The sequence below is a fragment of the Zea mays genome, chromosome 6 (assembly GCF_902167145.1).
Source record: "Zea mays cultivar B73 chromosome 6, Zm-B73-REFERENCE-NAM-5.0, whole genome shotgun sequence".
NCBI classification, from domain to species: domain Eukaryota; kingdom Viridiplantae; phylum Streptophyta; class Magnoliopsida; order Poales; family Poaceae; genus Zea; species Zea mays.
In genome coordinates this window covers 9,155,960-9,177,226 of record NC_050101.1, presented here as the reverse complement: position 1 = coordinate 9,177,226, position 21,267 = coordinate 9,155,960, and the positions used below count along the sequence as shown (strand labels likewise).

The 21,267-nt window shown below is 43.0% G+C and overlaps 1 protein-coding gene across 1 annotated transcript; it reads right to left on the bottom strand.

Annotated features, from left to right (window-relative positions):
- Positions 1–4,133: 4,133 nt before the first annotated feature.
- LOC103628970 (NAC domain-containing protein 35) lies at positions 4,134–7,649 on the bottom strand. The gene is made up of 3 exons (XM_008650167.3): positions 7,168–7,649; positions 6,497–6,765; positions 4,134–5,234 (listed from the first exon to the last, which is right to left on the bottom strand). Exons 1-3 carry the CDS (start codon positions 7,451–7,453, stop codon positions 4,647–4,649), a joined length of 1,143 nt encoding a protein of 380 aa, XP_008648389.1. The 5' UTR covers positions 7,454–7,649; the 3' UTR covers positions 4,134–4,646.
- Between the last annotated feature and the right edge of the window lie 13,618 nt (positions 7,650–21,267).

Here is a 21,267-nt window from a genome sequence, read left to right as displayed (position 1 = left end):
GAAACTCTGAAAGGAAGCAGTAGTAGAGGGAGGCTACAGCACCAGACACCGACCGTTTTTTTCCTCTAAAGGATCTTTTCGTGCTCGCTGAATCCTATTCTGTTCTTTTAGCTTCGTTCGTCTCCATGGACAACACAACGACAAATCTGCTCTTCACGCATTCTGATGAGGACGACAATGAGGTGTTGATCTGGCGATCTGCCACCTACTATTGATCTAATATTAAGTTTATAATTTTTAGGGGTTTCTTGGTTCCATAATGCTTGGTTTGATTTGATCAGCCATATGCCTATGTATTGGTTTTGCCATTCATTCAATAGCATGTACTTTTGCCATTCATCCAATAACAAAAGTACAATGACCATAGATAGCTCAAAATTAGTGTTTTTCATATCAATGTATTTTATCATATTGGTTCCGTTGCAACGCACGGGCATGTATCTAGTGATTTTAGAGGCGGTCATACCTCGAGGCATGGATTGTTTAGATCGCTTCCAGCAGCTCGCGTAAATGGTACAATAAAATCGCACTAAAATGCACGCCCTTCCTTGGTGGCGCGCATATTCGTGAGCTGTGATCCATAGTACAAAATCCTATTTTTAGGTTGTTCCGTCACCTATCCTATTGTATCCCCTATTTAAAAGTGTACTATACTAATAGTGTAATCTATCCTACGAATCCCTCTATTTTATACGATTTGTTGTGGACAACCTTAGCTACGCACTATCGGACCCATAGAGTCATTGGCAATTTTGTCATTATCATTTGTTGGCTTCACCAGTATGCCATAAGGCACACAAATCATAGACACAGATGGTCCCACCAGTCATAGACACTGGCATAATATCAGAGAGCCAAAGCTGAGAGCGGAAAATAACAAATTTCTCCAGACCCGTATGTGTGAGCTGCTAAAAAAGGGTTATAAATATACACAAAACACGACACATAGTGTCAGTTAGTACCGTCGAGTTCTTGGGAACCGGGTACCTGAAATAGACCCTTCAAAACCGGCTCACTCGCCTATCACCTCCACCGACTAACTATGCGAGGCGGGCCGACTGACCAACTCTGCGAGACAGACCTGCTGACCAAGACCAACTCTCCGTCAACCAACTCTGATGACCAACTCTATCAATCAGCTCTGGTCGACCAACTGTCGACCAACTCTGATGACCAACTCTCTATCAATCAGCTCTGGTCGACCAACTGATCCACGTCAGCTACGATTCCATCAAATCATGTCCGGACATACACACAGCACGCCGAATGAGCACCGGTGTCTCTATAGTGACCCGTACATCGAAGGACGGGACAACACGTCATACCGAGTGTATGCCTACGCACGCTGACAGGTGACAAATAGCTCATGACGATAAAAAAAGCCATACCACGTACGACCGTACCATGAGACTGATATGTGGGACTCGGCGTGCACCACTACAAAAATGTCAGTGATGGAATCGATATAGGAGCCGGAGTAACAAACGACGTCATACTGAGAGTACGGCTACACACGACGACTCACCACGACAACCCGGGAGAGCCAATCTCTCTCTAGTAAAACAGATCTCCTATATACAAAATTAGTAAACATGGTCACGTATGGATCAACATGATAAGGCGGTTATCTGTATTGCGGCCCAACGTACCAGAATGCCGACTGTGCAATGAAGCAGGCCGGCGTGCACGCGAGCGAATGTGGCCCAGCATGCATTCATGCACGAGTAGGCCCAGTGCATTCATGGACGCGTGAGAGTAAATAAAAGCGTGCGGCGATTGGACCACCGTGGAGTAAATTGACACGCGCCGTCGATCGGCCACGGCAAGAGGCCTGCATCAGCATCATGCATGCATGGCGGCGGCGGCGGCGGCGCGTGTATGTGCACCAACTTGACCGCCGCACCTGATTGTTAGAGTGTAATCAGAGGCAAGTACACGCGCTCGCCTTTATTATCAGAGGCAAGACTGGTCCTGGACAAAATAGCTACTCTTGTCTCAAAACCACCAGTTTTTTTGTTGTTAAAACTACGATTAATTAGTTGATTTTTGAATGTCTAGCCAGATAAAGGTTGGTTTCACCATTTTCGCGGCTTCCATTGAAGAAAATATAATGGGATTAATGCTTTGTTTGGGAGGGTTTTACTACTTCAAAAGTTACAGTTTCGGTTTTCCAACTTCACTATGAATCAATTTCAACAAATTGGTAAAACAGGATTCAAGAGTGTTTGGCTTGTACATAGACTCCAACTTCTGTAATACAATTAATTTCTGTGAGTTTCCTTAATTACCCTTGATGCATAATTAGCGGACAAACAAAGGGACATAAATCGATAGGTCATGTAACTAATTGCATGATGAGTAATTTTGGTGCAACTTCATGAGGAGGTATAAAAACAATGTTTCTGAAGAACCATTTGAGGAGTTCAATTTTTTTTTATAAAATCGGCCTCTAGTTTCAATTTTTTTTGAAGCTAGAGCTCATGGAGCTGGATCTATTTAGATAGAAGAAGCTGAAATAGATTTGAAACTTTTAAAGTGAAGCTCGGCCTAAATTTTATATCTATCATGCATCTACAGCTATATATTTAAATCGGTAGGTCATGTAACCAATTGCATGATGAGTAATTTTAGTGCAGCTTCATGAGGAGGTATAAAAACAATGTTTCTGAAGAACCATTTGAGGAGTTCAATTTTTTTTTATAAAATTGGCCTCTAGTTTCAATTTTTTTTGAAGCTAGAGCTCATGGAGCTGGATCTATTTAGATAGAAGAAGCTGAAATAGATTTGAAACTTTTAAAGTGAAGCTCGGCCTAAATTTTATATCTATCATGCATCTACAGCTATATATTTAAATGAAATGAGGTTTATACGAATCTAAGGTTATCCACACTCGTTATACCCTATTTCTCTACACTAAAAGGAATATTCCATCCTGGTAAGAGATATTCTCTACTGTATTTAATAATTATTTATGGTCACAATTACTCTATATATCTATCTTATACCAACTAACATATATTATATTATATTTTCCCCACCCTATTCTATCCCCTCTAACATGCATGTGACTCTGTCAGCAACCCCGCCGTGCCTGCCACTGTTCCCGGGCCCACCTCCACCTCGTCAGCGCAGGTAAGAGAGTATACTGTATTTGGCGTTGGTGAAGTTGGAGAGAGAATATAGAATGGGATTTAGAGTAGATCATTGCAAACCTCTAGCTGACCCTAAAAACTTAGGGGACTCTTTCCAGCTAGCTCCCCACTGGGTAGCCTAAGAACAAATGGTGTGCAATCTCATTCGTGCCCGTCCATTCAATAAATTTAAAAACATGAATCAAAGAGCAAACAACAAGACAAAACTAACATATTTTAAATCTATATATAGTTATATACTCCTTTCATCTTGAAATGCAAGGGTTCCTAGTTTATTCTAAGTCAAATTTATAGAGAGAATGATATTTATGACAACAAATTAGCATCACATTAATCGAGTATATATACATATATTTTTATAATTTACATCTTTGATGTGGTAGATGTTAATTAATAACCGAGTCAAAATTAGTTTAGTTTGACTTAGGACAAACTCATAAGCCTTATATTTCAGGATAAAGGAGCACCATTTATATCTAAGAGTAAAGAATTATATATGGCAGATCAATCTTCTCCGGTCTTTTTTCTTCTTTAGATTGGATAATAATGGAGTAAACTAGTGCCAGCTTCTACAAAGATCTCTCTCCTGTTTATTTATATATGCTAGGTGGCCAAGATCTTGAGGCACTATATTTTATGTTTGTGCCTCAATCAAGTTTTGTTGGAGAAAAAAGTCATTCTTATTGTGGCTATATTCTCTTAATCAATAGAATGATTCAAAGTCTACCTTATGATTATTGGCATATCATGAAGAATGGATACGGAGTATGTCCTACACTACAATGGTTCTTACTGTTGTTAATGATTTTGGTTCCAAACATCACATGATCATTATTTCATTTCTAATCCATGTATCAAAAGGGGGATGACGACCTCCTAGCTAGCTAGTTCCAAATATATTACTGGACTTCCTGGTTTTCAGAACTAAGAACCTAGCTAATATGCACATGATAATACAAAATCACTTAATAAAGAAACCAGTTAGAACATGCCAATAACAAAATAAGGTTTATTTTTCAACGGTGCACATGTACAAATCTCAATATATATAATATATGGACATATTTGCATACGTCCTTTTGTCATTTCATGGAAACATGAAATATGTAAACTAATAATGCTGGTGGGACAATAAAATTAAGTTGAAATGATCACTGAAACATACATATATAAGCCTAAGACCAGGTGACCAAATAATATTTATTCCATCTTTAATTTAATCGAGTTCAACTACAAGGTCTGCATTATCAAATAATAGAAATTAACATATCGTTACACCAACTATTGATGTGTGGAGATGGTGAACTGATTAATATAGCGGAGCATGCATTGCATAGGACTAGAACTAACTCACCCTATATATTCCATTACATCTTAACCATATTCTAGCCCAAATAATAATTTTGTGGCGCCTGCACATATACACACACCTGTATTCATATATATAATACGTGCAAGCATGCATGCATATATATGCTTCGAGTCACTTGGAAGTCACTTGAAGCTTGTGCAAACCTTGGGAGATTCTAGGAGTGGATTCCAATCCCAAATCTTTTCCATACTAGGAAAAGGAAGCAATGGACCTTGTGATGGCAAGGGATGGTTAGGGTTTCCTTGGCTACTATATGATCCGATTGCCCTACTCAGCTCATCTATTGGAATTGTTGCCATTGTAGCCGAGTTTGCATTAAGCAGGGCATGTGTGGAAGAATGCAACATCGGTGAGTTATTAGCACCCTTCATGAGGTAGAGTGATGTACCGTCCTCCTCCGTCGACGTGGTGGAGCTAAGTGAGGGTGTTGATAGGAACATTGACGTCTGAGGCACCATTGTTACTGCTCGAGCTGCAGCTGATGATGTTATGGCTATGGCGGTGTTTGCTCCACCGTATGGCTTGTTCATGTGAGCTGATGAGTGGCCACCGTCGAACATCGGCGCCAGGCGGGGCGACGCCGACGTCCGGTGGTGCTTCTTGTCCATGTTTGCTGCTGCCTTTGAGCCAGATGATCTTGCCGTGGTGGTGCTGAGGTGAAAGTTGTCCTCGATCCCTGGTCGTTTGTACACTTTGCAAAGAGAAATTTCCTATATATATGATATGAAGATGAACTAATTAAGATTAATAAAAATAAATAAATTGCTGTTCCTAATAAATCCTAAAAGATAATGAACTCATGTAGTTAGAAGAAAGACTGAAAATTTTTCTTATGCGCAAGTGATTTAATTAAATATATATGCATGCACTATGGTTATATATTGAAATAGAGGAAAGTTTGTACATAGAATAAAAATGCCACTTTAAAATGTTTTGTTTTGAAGGAGGTTGTGGTTCATGTTACACTAAACACATAGGCACACAGCAGTACTCCAAATCATCAATAAATTTGGATCTGATGGATGTTGTGTCGTATCTACAGTTGACTGTTTGAGAACCATGAAAGTAGCAGTTTTCTCTTTTGAGTAGCTATTATCCCAAATATGTGCAGATCTTGAAAAAATGGGTTGCAAAAACTTTTTACATCTGAACGGTGCGACGATCTATCGTATGGACGGTCTTTGCAAAGGAAAAATCATGCAGAAAAAGAAGGGAGTAGCACATCCGATCCGTTCACAGGAACTCGAAGAAAATTTCTAGTTCTCCTCCTCTGTTAGTTCTAAAAACGCTCGGAGATCAGATGTGAGTACTACTGAAGAAAAACCGTGATACCTTTTTTGTTGTTTTAGTGATGGGGATAACCTAACTAATTAACTTAGCTAGATCTTGCAATTCACACTGTGTGCACTCTGCTTTTTAATCAACAAGGGTAGTGTTTGCATATATATATATATATATATATATATATATATATATATATATATATATATATATATATATATATATATATATATAGACACACACACGTACGACAGGCGGCGATCACGAACAGAAGCTAGGAATCATAAAAAAAAAACTAGAACCCCAAGCTAGTCCGCCAAAAGTGGGGAATTCTTCGTTTCAGAATTAAAACTTCGTCGTCTCTGGAAAGTGGGGGGATTTTAAGCAGTAGAGTAGAGGCATCTTTCAAACTTTGTGTGCTAGCTTTGCGCCAACATCTCTCTCAAAGAACTAAAAAGAAAAACGACTCAAATCAATAATTGAGGGAAACGGCAGATAAGAGAACTGAAGCAGCTATGCAGAGCGAGAGGATCATATCCATCGCCGAAAGGAAAGATAGAATTAAGGGAAACAAATAGAGTTAAAATTTCTCAAAAAAGAAATCATCTTTATTTATATATACTGCTTGTTAGCAGATGCATGCACGGAAAATTAAAAGCTAAGCTAATAAACGACAGGTTTTAATTCCTACCTTTTGGTAGCGGTCAGCCTCGCCGGAAGGAAGGCGATACTCGTTCATGATCCAGCTGCTCCTAAGTCCCTTGGGCGCCTTCCCCACGTAGAATACCAGCGTCTTCTTGAGCCCGATCGGCCGCTTGACCTCGACGTACACCGTCCGGTCGGCCCCCGTGGCCTTCCAGTAGCCCGACGGCGTCACCCGGTTGGGGCGGTCGCCGTTGCGGTACTTGCGGTCTCTCGGCACGTAGAAGTACCACTCCTTGTCCCCAATGGAGGCCAGAGCTGCAGTACGTACGTGTGCGGCGGTGAGCATGAGATGACGATGAGCGTCCATCTATATCCATGGAGTAGCTAGTAGACAGACACATGCACACAACTAAAAAGCGAACCAAAAAAAAACCCCATCATCGCATGCGTTCATGGAAAATAAAGCAGGCAGGCTATAAAATATAAAGCTAAGGCTCACATGAGATGAAAAGAAGAGCAGCAGAAAATTATAAAGGCGGTCGGCGGATCACATGCATGAAATCATGCATATATGCCAGATCCCCTTGGCTACTATTACTCCTTTATTGGCAGAAGGAGAGAGGAGCTCGCTATAGCTAGCTGATGCTGGTGCTGGTCTACTGGTAGCAGTCGTTCACATGCTGCTTGCTTGCTTGCTATGCTTGTGTGGTTAATTACCAGGGAGATCCCATGGGTCGTAACGGTAGAGGTCGACGAGGTTGATGAGCTCGATGTTGAAGCGCTTGCCCTCCACCCTACGGCGGAGGTAGAAGTCGATGAGCTCTTCCTCCGTGGGGTGGAACCGGAACCCGGGCATCACCATGTCGCCTCCGCTTGCTTGCTGCAGGTGCCCATCGTCTGCGTCGTCGGCGCCGCCGTGCTGCTGCGGCTGCTGGTCGCCTCCGGATGCTCCCCCCATGCTCGAGCTCGGTCGACGGCGGCCTGATGCTGCTGCTCGTGTCATTACCCTCCCGTCCACGCAGCCTAGCTTCTTTATAGCACGCAGGAGGAGGAGGAGGTCAGGAGGAGGGGAGAAAGAAGAAGAGGTCGACTAGGTAGTACAAGACCACCAGCCCTAACTACACCCACACGCCACACACAGAGACGACACAGATCGATGGATGGAGACCCACCTAGCTAGACATGTACACAAGTGGACGGATGGCCGGACGGCCGGCCGGCCTATACGGTTGTGCGGTGCGGTATTCTCCTCTCTAGCTCGCTCTTGGACGGGCGAATGAGATTGACTGCTGCTTGCAAGTGGTGGTGCGCTGCTACTGGTGGTGGTGAAGGAGGGCCGGGCAAAGAGAGACGGAGAAGACTATATGCCTAATTAAAACTCAAATTAGACAGCACGCCAATTGACGATGAGGATCGGCAGTGTCGTCGTCCTATTGATATGTGCAGGTATTAATGGCTGTTACTTTTAGCTAAGCAACCTCTACATGTATATATACACAGGCAGAGAGAAGTAGAGATGTACAAACGGGCTTCCAGGCCCGGCTCGACACGGTCCCGGTGAAGCCTGACCCAGTAAGTACGTACATAGTCCACCAGTCACGGTTAGAAAATCGGGTCGGGTCTTGAAGGCCCGCGGGCTCACATCTAAACATGGCTAGCCAGGTACGACGCTAGGTCAGGCCGCTAAATAGGTCGGGCAACTTAAATGAGTCTTTTGTGCAATTAGTTGTTAATTAGGATTTTATATATAACGAACGAGAAGTGGGTCGACCATTAAAAGCGGGTCGTGCCGGGTCGGCCCAACAGGCTCACTACTATGCATGGGCCCGCCCTGTCCCTTTGTGTCGGGCCGACACAAGCACGTAGGAAACCAGGTTGAGCCGGACTAGTATCGGACAAAGAAAGAGGGCTACGGGGCCGCGGGCTTTATGTACATCTCTAGAGAGAAGCTAGCTAGCAAGAGATCACATCACACAGGTTGTGTAGTTATGTAAATATATACACAAAGAGAAAAAGACTATCAGATCAGTACTCTCTCACGTAACTTCTCCACATAGTAGATATGTGTATGTATTTGTATGTGTCATCATGTAAGTATAGTGGCTGACTGGTCCGGGCAAAAAGCAGGAGAGAACTGCCTGCTACAGGTAGGAAGCACCTGGCTATAGGAAATGAGAGGGGAAGGGAACTTCTACGATTCTGCTAAGACAACTTCAACGCTGGCCTATAAATTTGGACAACGTAACAGGGACAATCCGAGTTGAGTTGTTGATGCAACCGTACAACTAAGACATAGATATGAAGGCGAAAAGTCTTTTTTTTAGAAAAATGCAGAGAGGTGGGAAATTTATTTATTTTTGAAAAAAAATTATTTTTAAAAAGGTCCTCTCACCTCTATGGTTGTGTCTTAGTCACGGTTACACCGGGTTGCATATGAGACATTTCCATAAATTTGAGCAGTGCCTTCGAGATAGTTGGAATGGCATGCGTGAATGTTCACTTCAGATATAAAAATGTTTATATTGTTTAGGTGTAGCTAGAAGCCAAAGGGATTTTTTTTGTATTTTAACCTTTGAGATATAATACAAGATGTATTCGTGTATACGCCTAATTAGAAAAAGCACGCCGAATTAAATTTTTAGAAATGAAACTAGATACTTTTGTCACACGCGTACGTACGGCAAGAGATCGACCAGGCGTACGTGACAAATGAACACACGACCACACGACAACGTACGTTTCTATGACTAATTAATCAAGTGAACACGTACGTACGTTTCAACGTCTCTGCCATTGGTAGAATATAGCTTCTGAACATTCATCGTCTATTAAATATTGGTTTTTGGGTTAAAATAAGAAACAAACATTTATAATTCGATCGAAGCCAGCTAGTTCAAGCTATACACTGCACATCGGTGGAGTGGGACAATGTGCCGGTGCTTCTTCTATGCATGCATGCAATATAATGGTCCCAAACTCCAAACACACGGCGTGTGAGATAGATTAGTCTCGGTAATTTTCCTGCCTCCTAAGAAGCATCGTCACATGCATCCACCATTCTGAACCCCTCGTGTGGAAAAGTACATCAAGCATTTTCATCGTCCCAAAAAAAGTTGAGGAAAATAACTAGTCTAAATTACTAGCAAAAATAAATAATGCAAAACATGATGTCTTCCTAGATCTGGATCTACGTGACAAAAAAAACTAGTGAAAGAAATATATAGGTAAAATTTGAGGGGAAAAAATAAAGATAGCACAAACTCATCTCTTAAACCCAAAAAAGTTGAAATTGCAAAACATTGTCGACTTTTTTTTGTAAGTTCTTGCCTTTAAGTCTTTTAGTCACGAGGAGGGAGAAAGAAGAGGACTTGTAGGGCTTTATTTTTAGAACTGGTCAACTAAGAGATGAATTCCAGTCACGGTTCTTTTAACAGAACATGTTTGATATATAATCTGGTTCTTAATTATATATAGAGACGGTTTGATAAGGTGGTCTATCACTAAAATCCTTTTAGGGATGGTTTTCTTGATAAAACCGCCCCTAGAAATGGATACATATATTTCTAACAATGGTTTTTTAAAACGGAACCGACGACACTAAAAATTAATTGTCAGCAACGGTTGTTTAGCTATAGTACTCCCTGTCAAGATTACATATACGGTTTTCTATGTCTATATTAGAAATAGGAGCTATCTGTAAAAAAAATGCGTGCTAGTAGGGACAACCGTGGGAGATAGAGCCTGTATATCTGTACAACACCAAGCAGTGCAAGTGTGAATGAAACTTACGTTGCAAAGGAAAATTTTGCAACATATTTTGAACCCAACATTTAGGGCTGGTTTGGAAACATCATTTTTTTTCCAAAGAATCGGATTTCCATTTTTTTAGAGAAATTAGTTTATTTTCCCTTAAAAAAAGAAATCTCTTGAAAAAATGGAGTTTTCAAACTAACCCTTATTTATTTTTTCACTCGAGACTGGTCTGCACGTTTACCCTATACACACATATAGCTAGCTAGGGTTTGCACCGTATCCGTATGTGTACGGTAGCGGAACTGTGGACACGCTGACATTAATCTACATCTAGATAGGACGATGTCCTTGTGGGGAATTCTTTCCATGCATATGCCGGTAAGTTAAGGCATGTGCCGCTGTTTGCTACAGCTTGTGTGCCCTAACTGCCTGGTGATTCTAATATGATTCAATCTCTAAATTTTATAGTGTAATATTTAGAGCCCGTTACTACCACTAATCCTAGCATACAATGCAAGTAAGCACTATTGTATGTGCGTAATAGTATAGTGTTGTCCTTTAATTTGTGGGGTTTTCCTTTGGAAGAAGTTAGAACATCTCCATAATATTCGATGTACGAACCTGAGGGATACCCGTGACTTGTACTACCCCCCAACACACACACACACACCCCTTCTCGTCTATTTGTCAGGTATATGTGTGCGTCGATCGACAAGGGAAGTAGGTCATTTATGATCCATACGTGTGTGTGTATATATATATATATATATATATATATATATATATATATATATATATATATATATATATATATATATATATATATATATATATATATATATATATATATATATAGGGAAGAGGTAATGGAAGCCCTGGGCTTCCGTTAGTGGGCGAAGCTCCAGCCAGGGAGACCGATCGGGTCGCGTTCGGCCCACTGGACGCCAGCCTGCACCATTTATGCAAAGGATAACCACGTATCCCGTCTTACACGCGACATGCAATTACGCAACCATAAATATGTGTACAAATGTGCATAACTCATGCATAAATGGAATCTTTGCATGCCAGGAATCGCGCGCACGAATATTTGCATGTGCTAGACGTTTACGACTGTATAACGTTGTGATACATGATAGCGTAAACCATGCAAACATTTAAAATCTCCCACTGGTTTTGAGATAAGGAAAGACGTGCTCTTCATGCGCGTAAATAAAGGCGCAGTTACGGGAGAAAACAAATACGCACACATAAATATATGTAGTAATGTGCATAAATCATGCATAGAAGGGATATTTTGTACCTTGACTCACGGAAACGAATATTACCATGTGCACACCGTTTACGACTGCATAACGATGTGTAACATGATAGCATAAACCATGCATTATATAAATCTTGCCCAGTTTGATATAAGGAAAGACGTGCTGCATAATCGCGTAAATAAAGGGACAGTTACGGTTCGAGGATCATTAGTAGAAGGAAATAAATTTTAATTTACAGCCGCAGTTCGCGGGTTCTGCTCGGGCGGATTCCAGCGTAAAACGTGAGCTAAAACATCGTAAATGAGTACGAAATTTAGCGTAAATCATATATCTGTTTTGTAACAGCAAACGAAGCCCAAAATTACGGCGTGAAAATCACGTGCACCCAATCGTGCGCGGGTTCTGGCTAGGGCAGATTCCGGCGTAAAACGTGAGCTAAAACATCGTAAATGAATACGAAATTTAGCGTAAATCCTATATTAGCTAAAACAGCGTAGATTGATCACGTTCGATCGTGCACGGATTTTGGCTTGGTCAAATTTCAGCGTAAAACGTGAACCAAACAGCGTAAATGGGTACAAATTTTATCGTACATCATCAATCTATTTCGTAACAACGAATGTGGCCTAAATTACGACATCAAAATCGCGCTCCGATCGTGCTCGGGTTCTAGGTCAGGTGGATTTAAGCGTAAGACGTGATCCGAAACAGCGTAAATGGATACGGATTTTAGCGTAAATCAATGATCTGTTTTAAAACGACGAATGTGGAACTTGCTTTTTAGTGGAAGCGTAAAATGCAATAAGAAAGAACCCAAGACAAAATCTTTTTTTGCCGACCTATACATGCGACATGGGGGTGAATTAATAACTGAACGAATCCAAGACAAGAAAGAAAACGATGAAGCCATTTGCTGTTCCTGAATCTTGATCCGTCACGCTCACGCTCGGCCATGGAACTGAGGTCAGAAGAGTAGCCACTAGACAATACAGAGGGCACAGCGGTCAGAAGAACAAGAACTTGGACTTGGAGATGCATCTGAAGGGGAGCACGGTGCCGTTGGGCCAGAAGAAGCGGAGCTGGCACGCCAGGCGCGTCCACTGGTCGACGTCGATGATCCCCGCGACCTTCCATCGCGTCCGGGCCTCCCCATCCACCCGGAACGGCACCACGCCGTCGCGGAGCGCGGCCTCCATGGCGGCGCTGCCGGCGTCGCCCAGCGGGGCGCCCTGCGCGCGCACCACGTACGCCAGCGGGAGGACGCCCCTGGCGGGCACGCGGAACGGGTAGGCGCAGAGCACTGCCAGCCCGCCCGCACCGCCACGTACGACACGCGGGGCTGCAGCAGCACCACCACCACAAGGACGCACTAGTACACAGAAGCTCTATAGTGGCGGTTCTAAACATATTTACACTGGCGTTTTTCAGTACCGCCAGTGCTAGGGGTCAGTGGAAATCAGCATTTCCACTGGCGGTTATTTTGGAACCGCCAGTGAAAAGTGCATTTTCACTGGCGGTTTTCTTAACGAACCGCCAGTGAAAAGTGCATTTCCACTGGCGGCTGAATAAAGAAAACCGCCAGTGGAAATGCATTTACACTGGCGGTTTTCTTAACGAACCGCCAGTGGAAATGCACTTTTCACTGGCGGTTTTCTTTATAAAACCGCCAGTGGAAGTTTTCCCGCCTTTTTTCAAAATTTCAAACAATACTGAATTATATATATATATTTATTTACACACACACAAACATATATATATATATATCTATATTGATATTGAAAGCAACATGAAATTAAATTCTATCATACATTTATATACATCAAAGTATTCTGTTTACAACCATATATGCTTCATGCATTCTATACATCATAAGTTTTCACCTAAGCTCTAATAACTATCTCGGCTAAGAGATAATCTACTAATTTCTGTTAGTATTCTGAACTCTGGCAAAGCTAATGTCCCGGAAGCATCGTGATATTTTCCTTCTGCGGGAATGACCTCTTTCAATATGAATGTGCAGAGGTCCTCGACTATGCCATACAATGCAGCTTCGGTCAAGTTCTCCGGGTTTCCTCGTTGAAATTGCTGTAAAGGAATTTTATAAACATTATCTATTTATACTCAATAATAACACATTTGCATCTTTAATGACATAAATACATACTTAACTATTACTAATAATACCTTGTCAGGGTTCGTGATGTATCGTCCGTTCACTCTCATGAACTCGCACGCATAGAATCCACATAGGACCGATCCTTGTGGTTGCTTGTGGCACTACATAACGGGAGATTGGTTATTTAGTTGCAACATTGTGTATGATATGTATTCATAAAATCACATACTTACCGGCCAGTGATGATGGATGTCTAGTGGCACGAGTTTTTTCGACAGGTCGTACTTTCCACCTTTCATCTTATAGAATCTATAAGCACTGTGATCTCAAATAGAATCACCATGTTATTCTCAAATTTTAATCGATAAAAGTATGCATGCATAGAAAAGGCTTACAGCTCTAAGATGCTGAGGAATGTTGCATATGTCGAAGGGTCGAAGTTCAAGGAGTCGAGCACCAGCACCTTTCCAACCTTAGGATAAATGAGGAAGCATATCCAGTGGTCCCTGTACGAATCAAATTTGTGATGCATGTGTATTGAAATTATTAATTTTATTTATGCAAAATCACACTTACTTAAAGTTGTACGGGGCCATTATGGCTTCCCTGTCTTGAAATTGAAGCATTGCATGTCCTATGTATGTGGCGTATCGAGCTTCAAAATCCTTCTTCATTTCCTTTATACGCTTCTCAACTTCTTCGTCCGTCTTTCCCCTTATTTCATCGTTGTCTTTCCCGATTCTAAAAGTGTGGCTTTCCTCGGATATAAGTATTGGGTTGAGATACCCAACCCTTTTACTGGCACTAGCATTGGGCTTGGTACCGTAAAGAATCTCCTGCTGATCATGTTGCATTCTGCAAGTCACACGTGCATGTCAGATATTGAAATTTTATACAGCTCACTAATAATAACACACATATGTGGAAGTATGAGCGACACTTACAATGCAAACATCGTTACAAGTTGCACGTCGAGTCTCTGAAGGTTCATCATTAACCACATGTCCTCGAATGTAACAACGACCTTTTGGTTCGAACCAATAAAAGCATGGTCTGGTATATGCACACTGATGGTGTCGATGCCAACCGATGATGCCCGCATGTACCAGTCATGCAACCTTTTAACACCAGCCGGGACCTTTCTTAGTTTCTCAAGAGGTAGCAGAGGTCTGCCCGGCACATATTTTTTAGGCATGTCATCAACTGGATAACGGTCCTTATTTCCCGTTGAAGCAACAGAGCTTGGTAATGTCGTACAATCTGTGGAAGCCGGCGGTTGAGCTGCTGGAATTATTTGTATTTGTGGAGTGGTCATCTGTTGAACAGACATCGCACTCGCCAACTGTTGCATCAATTCTGGAGGAGGATTCGATAGCATTTGAGACATCATGGCTTTGAACTCTTTCTTGGCCTCCAACTTAAAATAATCCGCCATCTCTTCCTTGTATCGATCACGTTTCCTGTACAGACCTTCCCACTGTTGTCCGAATCCTTCCTTCCATCCTTCCTTAGACGAGATTCCTCGTACACGGCCAGGATGCTCAGGGTTACCGAGACCAGCCGTTAGGATGTCTCTTTCCCTTTGTGGCTTAAAAGTTCCTTCGCTCTGCTTAGCTGCCATTGTATATATGTTTTTTGCCGCTTCTTCGACAATGGGATCATCAAAAGATACACCGGTCTCGGTTTCCCTTGGTTTTCTAGCACGGAGCCAATTTGCCGCCCTTTCACCAAGTTGCTCGGACAGCGTCGGCAACCCTGCGGCCTTCTTCTCGGCGTCTTCTTGTCTCCATTTAGGAACCTGACGCTTGTAACCACCTGTGCCTAGGTGGTGGCGGTACTTGTTCTTCTTTGATAGTTCAGAATTTGCCTCACTTAGAGATATGAAATCAGGGCTGCTCCTCTGCTCTAAAAATACTGCCCACTGACCTGCTGAGATTTTATATTTTTTGGTCGGGTCCAGACCTTTCTTTGCAAACTTTGTGTTCATCTCAGACCTCCAGTTTCGGAAATTTATCGCAAGCTGCTTCATCGTGTATTCCTTCACGAGTTCTTCTGAACCCCGAGGCAGAACGAACCTCATTAATAGCTTATTCCATATTTGATTCTTGACATCATCTGACACATCTCTCCACTGTCGTATTGTTATGTCAAGATTATCTCTAACTAAAAACCCAAGTGCATTCCGGAACTTAGGTAGTGCCTCTTCTGGAGCAAGGGGCTGACCTTTCGGGCTCACGTCTGAGATTTTGTATGTTTTGTCGGGAAACTTGTTCAGCCCCCTATCACCTCTTTTTCGATCGCTCTGCTTCCTTTTCCTTGACGTCTCGGTTGTTGTCTTGGTCTGTTCCGGTGCGTCTTGGGTCGGCTCTGGTACGTCTTCGTTTCGTGCCACGGCTTCTTCGAGTATCGCACGAAATTCAGACATGACCTCCTATTCATGTAATAAAATGCACAAGAGATCATGCATGTGAAATCAGTAGGGTACACATACGAAGCTAAAGATGCGTACTTTTACCTCGGCTTCTCGTGGATCATAAGTAGGGTCACGTTGCAACTCACGGAGAGCGGCCCTATCTATGCTAGTGGTAGGAAAAGGGTCGCTAGGCGTTTCATATCCTTCACTGCTGGATTTTTCTTGAGCAACACTCTTGTCCATGTGCTCGGGCACTAAATCTTGGTCCTTGATCGGAGAACTCATTGAGCTATATATATACAAATACATAAGCAATAATTAAATACATATTAACACATATTAACGTAAGCAATAATTAAATTCATATTAACAAATAGTATAATTAAATACATCCTCAGGCACTAAACCCTTAACCCTAACCCTAAACCCTAACCCTAAACCCTAACCCTAACCCTAACTATAACCCTAAACCCTAACCCTTAACCCTAACCCTAACCCTAACTATAACCCTTAACCCTAACCCAAAACCCTTAACCCTAACCCTAACCCAAAACCCGAACCCTTAACCCAAAACCCGAACCCTTAACCCTAAACTCTAACCCTAACTATAACCCTTAACCCTAACCCTAACCCAAAACCCTAACTATAACCCTAACCCTAAACCCTAACCCTTAACCCTAACCCTAACCCTAACTATAACCCTTAACCCTAACCCAAAACCCTTAACCCTAACCCTAACCCAAAACCCGAACCCTTAACCCTAAACCCTAACCCTAACTATAACCCTTAACCCTAACCCTAACCCAAACCCAAAACCCGAACCCTTAACCCAAAACCCGAACCCTAACCCTAACCCTAACCCAAAACCCGAACCCTTAACCCAAAACCCGAACCCTTAACCCTAACCCTAACCCTAACCCTAACCCTTAACCCAAAACCCGAACCCTTAACCCTAACCCTAACCCTAACCCTAAACACTAACCCTTAACCCTAACCCTAACCCTAACCCTTAACCATAACCCTAACCCTAAACCGTAACCATATAGTATCGTATAGTCGTATAGTATCGTGTAGGACGGGGAGAGAGTCGCATAGGACGTATAAAGAGGGAGAGAGGGAGAATCGTATGGATATTATCGAGTTACGTATAGAGAAGGAGAGAGGGAGAGTCGTATAGGACGAGGAGAGGGAGAGAGGGAGAGTCGCATAGGACGTATAGAGAGGGAGAGAGGGAGAGTCGTACGGAAATTATCGAGTTCAGATCGAATTCGGATCGGATCGGATATGTATATTATCGAGTTGTGACGGATAAAATTACAATGTATATATTGAACATACATTTGAACACATATGAACACACATATATATATTGAACACATACATTTGAACACATATGAACACACATATATATTGAACACATACATTTGAACACATATGAACACATATATATATTGAACACATATGAACACACATATGTCTCCCTCCTCTCTCTCCTCTCCCTCCTCTAACTATCTCTCTCCTCTCCCTCCTCTCTCTCTCTCACCCTCCTCTCCCTCCCTCTATCTATCTCCTCTCCCTCTATCTCTCTCCCTCTCTCTATCTCTCTCCTCTCCCTCCTCTCTCTCTCTCACCCTCCTCTCCCTCCCTCTATCTCTCTCCCTCTCTCTATCTCTCTCCTCTCCCTCCTCTCTCTCTCTCACCCTCCTCTCCCTCCCTCTATCTCTCTCCTCTCCCTCTATCTCTCTCCCTCTCTCTATCTCTCTCCTCTCCCTCCTCTCTCTCTCTCACCCTCCTCTCCCTCCCTCTATCTCTCTCCCTCTCCCTCCTCTCTCTTCCCTCTCCCTCTCCTTCCTCTCTCTTCCTCCCTCTCGGCGGCGGCGGCGCGCCCCTCCTCTCTCTCACTCTATGCAGAGACGGCGGCGGCGCCCGCGTGCGCGCGGCGGCGGCGGCGGCGCGCGCCCTCCTCTCTCTTCCCTCTCACTCCTAGACCGAGCCCGAGCGAACGAAGAAAGGGAGAGAGAGAGAAAGAAGAACTCACCTACGGCGCGGGGACGACGGCGTGGACGACGGCGTGGACGACGGCGGCGCACGGAGGAAGATCGCCGGGGCGAAAATTCGGCAGCCTGACGGCGGGAGTGTAAAAGACAGGGCGCCAAAAGACTTAGCGAAATTTCGGCCCCACGCGCGCTCCTTTATATAGGAGATATTTCTACTGGCGGTTGACAATGAAAACCGCCAGTAGAAATCATTTCTACTGGCGGTTGTCATAGAGAACCGCCAGTAGAAATGCCATCCACAGACTCTGGAGGCCATTTCTACTGGCGGTTCTCTATGACAACCGCCAGTAGAAATGATTTCTACTGGCGGTTTTCATTGTCAACCGCCAGTAGAAATGTTTTTAGTATATTATTTTTTATTGTATATTCATACATTAAGTATATAAATTTTTGTACATATTAAATATATAAATATATATATTTAGTATACATAATATATATATTTATATATTACTTCTCTCTCTCTCCCCTCTCTCTCCTCTCTCTCCTCTCTCTTCCCTCTCCCTCCTCTCTCTTCCCTCTCTCTCCCCTCTCCCTCTCTCTCTCCTCTCTCTCCTCTCCCTAGCTCCTCTCTCTTTATCCTCTCTCTCCTCTCTCTCCTCTCTCTCCTCTCCCTAGCTCCTCTCTCTCCTCTATCCTCTCTCTATCCTCTCTCTCTCCTCTCTCTCCTCTCTCTCTCTATCCTCTCTCTCTCTATCCTCTCTCTAGCTCCTCTCTCTAGCTCCTCTCTCTAGCTCCTCTCTCTCTCTATCCTCTCTCTCTCCTCTCTCTCTCTCCTCTCTCTCTCCTCTCTATCCTCTCTCTCTCTATCCTCTCTCTCTCCTCTCTATCCTCTCTCTCTCCTCTCTCTCTCCTCTCTCTCTCCTCTCTCTCTCTCTCTCCTCTCTCTGTCCTCTCTCTCCTCTCTCTCTCTCCTCTCTCTCTCCTCTCTCTCTCCTCTCTCTCTCCTCTCTATCCTCTCTCTCTCTATCCTCTCTCTCTCTCCTCTCTATCCTCTCTCTCTCCTCTCTCTCTCCTCTCTCTCTCCTCTCTATCCTCTCTCTCTATCCTCTCTCTCTCCTCTCTCTCTCTCTATCCTCTCTCTCTCCTCTCTAGAAAGTCGTGTAAAATTACATGCTTCGGTTTGTCGCTAACAATAATCAATTACATGACATGTCCTAACAATAATCAATTACATGACAACTATATAATCTAGGGAGCTATTGTTCTGCCTTGTCCATCGTGGCGTACCCAGGGCATCGAATTGCGTGGGATGCTTCGCTCAACGTTCCTTATCTTGGTTGGATGGTCTATGAAAAGAGACATGTCATTGAACTGGTTAAAATCCTCTAAATCAGATACACCATCAACTCCTATAGCTTGTTGTTTTCCAGGAAAAACTACATGCTTCGGTTTGTCGGTGCTTTTCTTCTCATTGTTAGAAATGATATGTTCAGCATAGAAGACCTGTGCAGCACGATTAGCAAGGATCCATGGGTCATCTTTGTAACCTACCTTACTTAGATCAAGAACTCTGACCCCATAGTTGTCTACCGTGACATGTTTGTCTTCAACCCATTGACATCGGAAAACCGAGATCTGAAATGTACCATAGTCTAGTTCCCATATGTCCTCAATAAAGCCAAAATATGTAATAATCTCACCAGTTTCATCATCTATGGCTTCGCATCGAACACCACTGTTTTGTGACATGCTCTTTTTGTCCTTGGACTTGGTACAAAATGTGAATCCACTAATGTCATAGGTTTGCCATGTTGTGACCTGGCGTGATGGTCCAGATGCCAAGCCCTTGATGGTTTGTTCTTCTATTGTTTCTCCACGTGGAATGTCCTTCACCATTAGCCATGTGTTGAACCGCTGCTTATGTTGCTTCATTACCCAATCATCCGTATGCCCAGGATTTTGCTCGCGAAGCTCATTGATGTGTTGTTGGATAAATGGCTCCATTATTGTTAGCTGATGTAGGATGCTCTGATGTGCCTCAAGTACTATATCGTAATCCGGTGGGATGAAAGATTTCCGTCCCATCCTCCCGCTTCCATACAGTCTACCCTCGTGTCGTGACGGAGGCAGACCTATTGCAACCTGGTCTTTTAGGATACTATTGCAGAATGGAGCTCCGGACTCAATGGCCTCTTCGGTACAGTACCCCTCTATCATGGATGCCTCGGGACGAGCACGGGTTGATACATAGCCATTCAGTATTGACATGAAACGTTCATAAGTCCACATTTCATGCAAGTACATAGGACCCAATGCCTCTATTTGTGGCACCAAGTGCACCACAAGGTGCACCATAATATCAAAGAACGATGGAGGGAAACACATCTCAAACTGTGATATTGTCTCCACTGCGAATTCCTGAAGAGATGCCAACTCATCACGACCAATTACCTTTTGTGAAATCCTGTTGAAAAAGTAGCACAACCGTGTGATTGCCATCTTTAAAAACAAAGGATTTATAGCCCTGATGGCAATAGGTAGGAATGTAGTCAGCATGACATGGCAATCATGTGAGTTGTAGTTGGTGATTGTCAGGTCTTTCATTGACACAATACTCCGTATGCTAGAGCAGAATCCGGATGGGACTTTCAAATTCTTGAGCCAAACACACATCGCATGTTTCTCATCTACATTGAGATTGTAGCTTGCTGCTGGGAGATGGTACTTCCCATTTTCTTGAAGAACGGGATGTAGTTCCTTTTTTATGCCTAAATCTACCAAGTCCATGCGTGAATTGAGCCCTTCTTTTGTTTTGCCCTTTATGTCTAGCAAGGTGCCCATTATGCTTTCAAACACGTTCTTCTGAACGTGCATACCATCGATCGCATGCCGCACATCTAACTCTTTCCAGTAAGGCAAGTACTCGAAGAAAATAGACTTCTTCTTGAATATAGCCCCCGAAGCTGGTTTGACATCCTTCCTTGTTTTTCCGTCTTTTGTCTTCTTCCCGAAAACAAACTTGATATTCCTGACTATTTCAAAAACTCTATGACCTCTATTGTTACCCGATGGAGCAGTAGAATGTAGTTCACCATTATTGTCGAAGTACTTATCCATCTTTCGCATGCGGTACCTGTGTCCTTCCAATAAAAAGCGTCTGTGCCTCATGTAAACTATCTTCCTAGATGCAGCAAGGGATACGTAAGCAGTTCCATCAATGCATACTGTGCAACCAACCTTTCCCTTAAACTGGCCTGATAATGTGAAGAG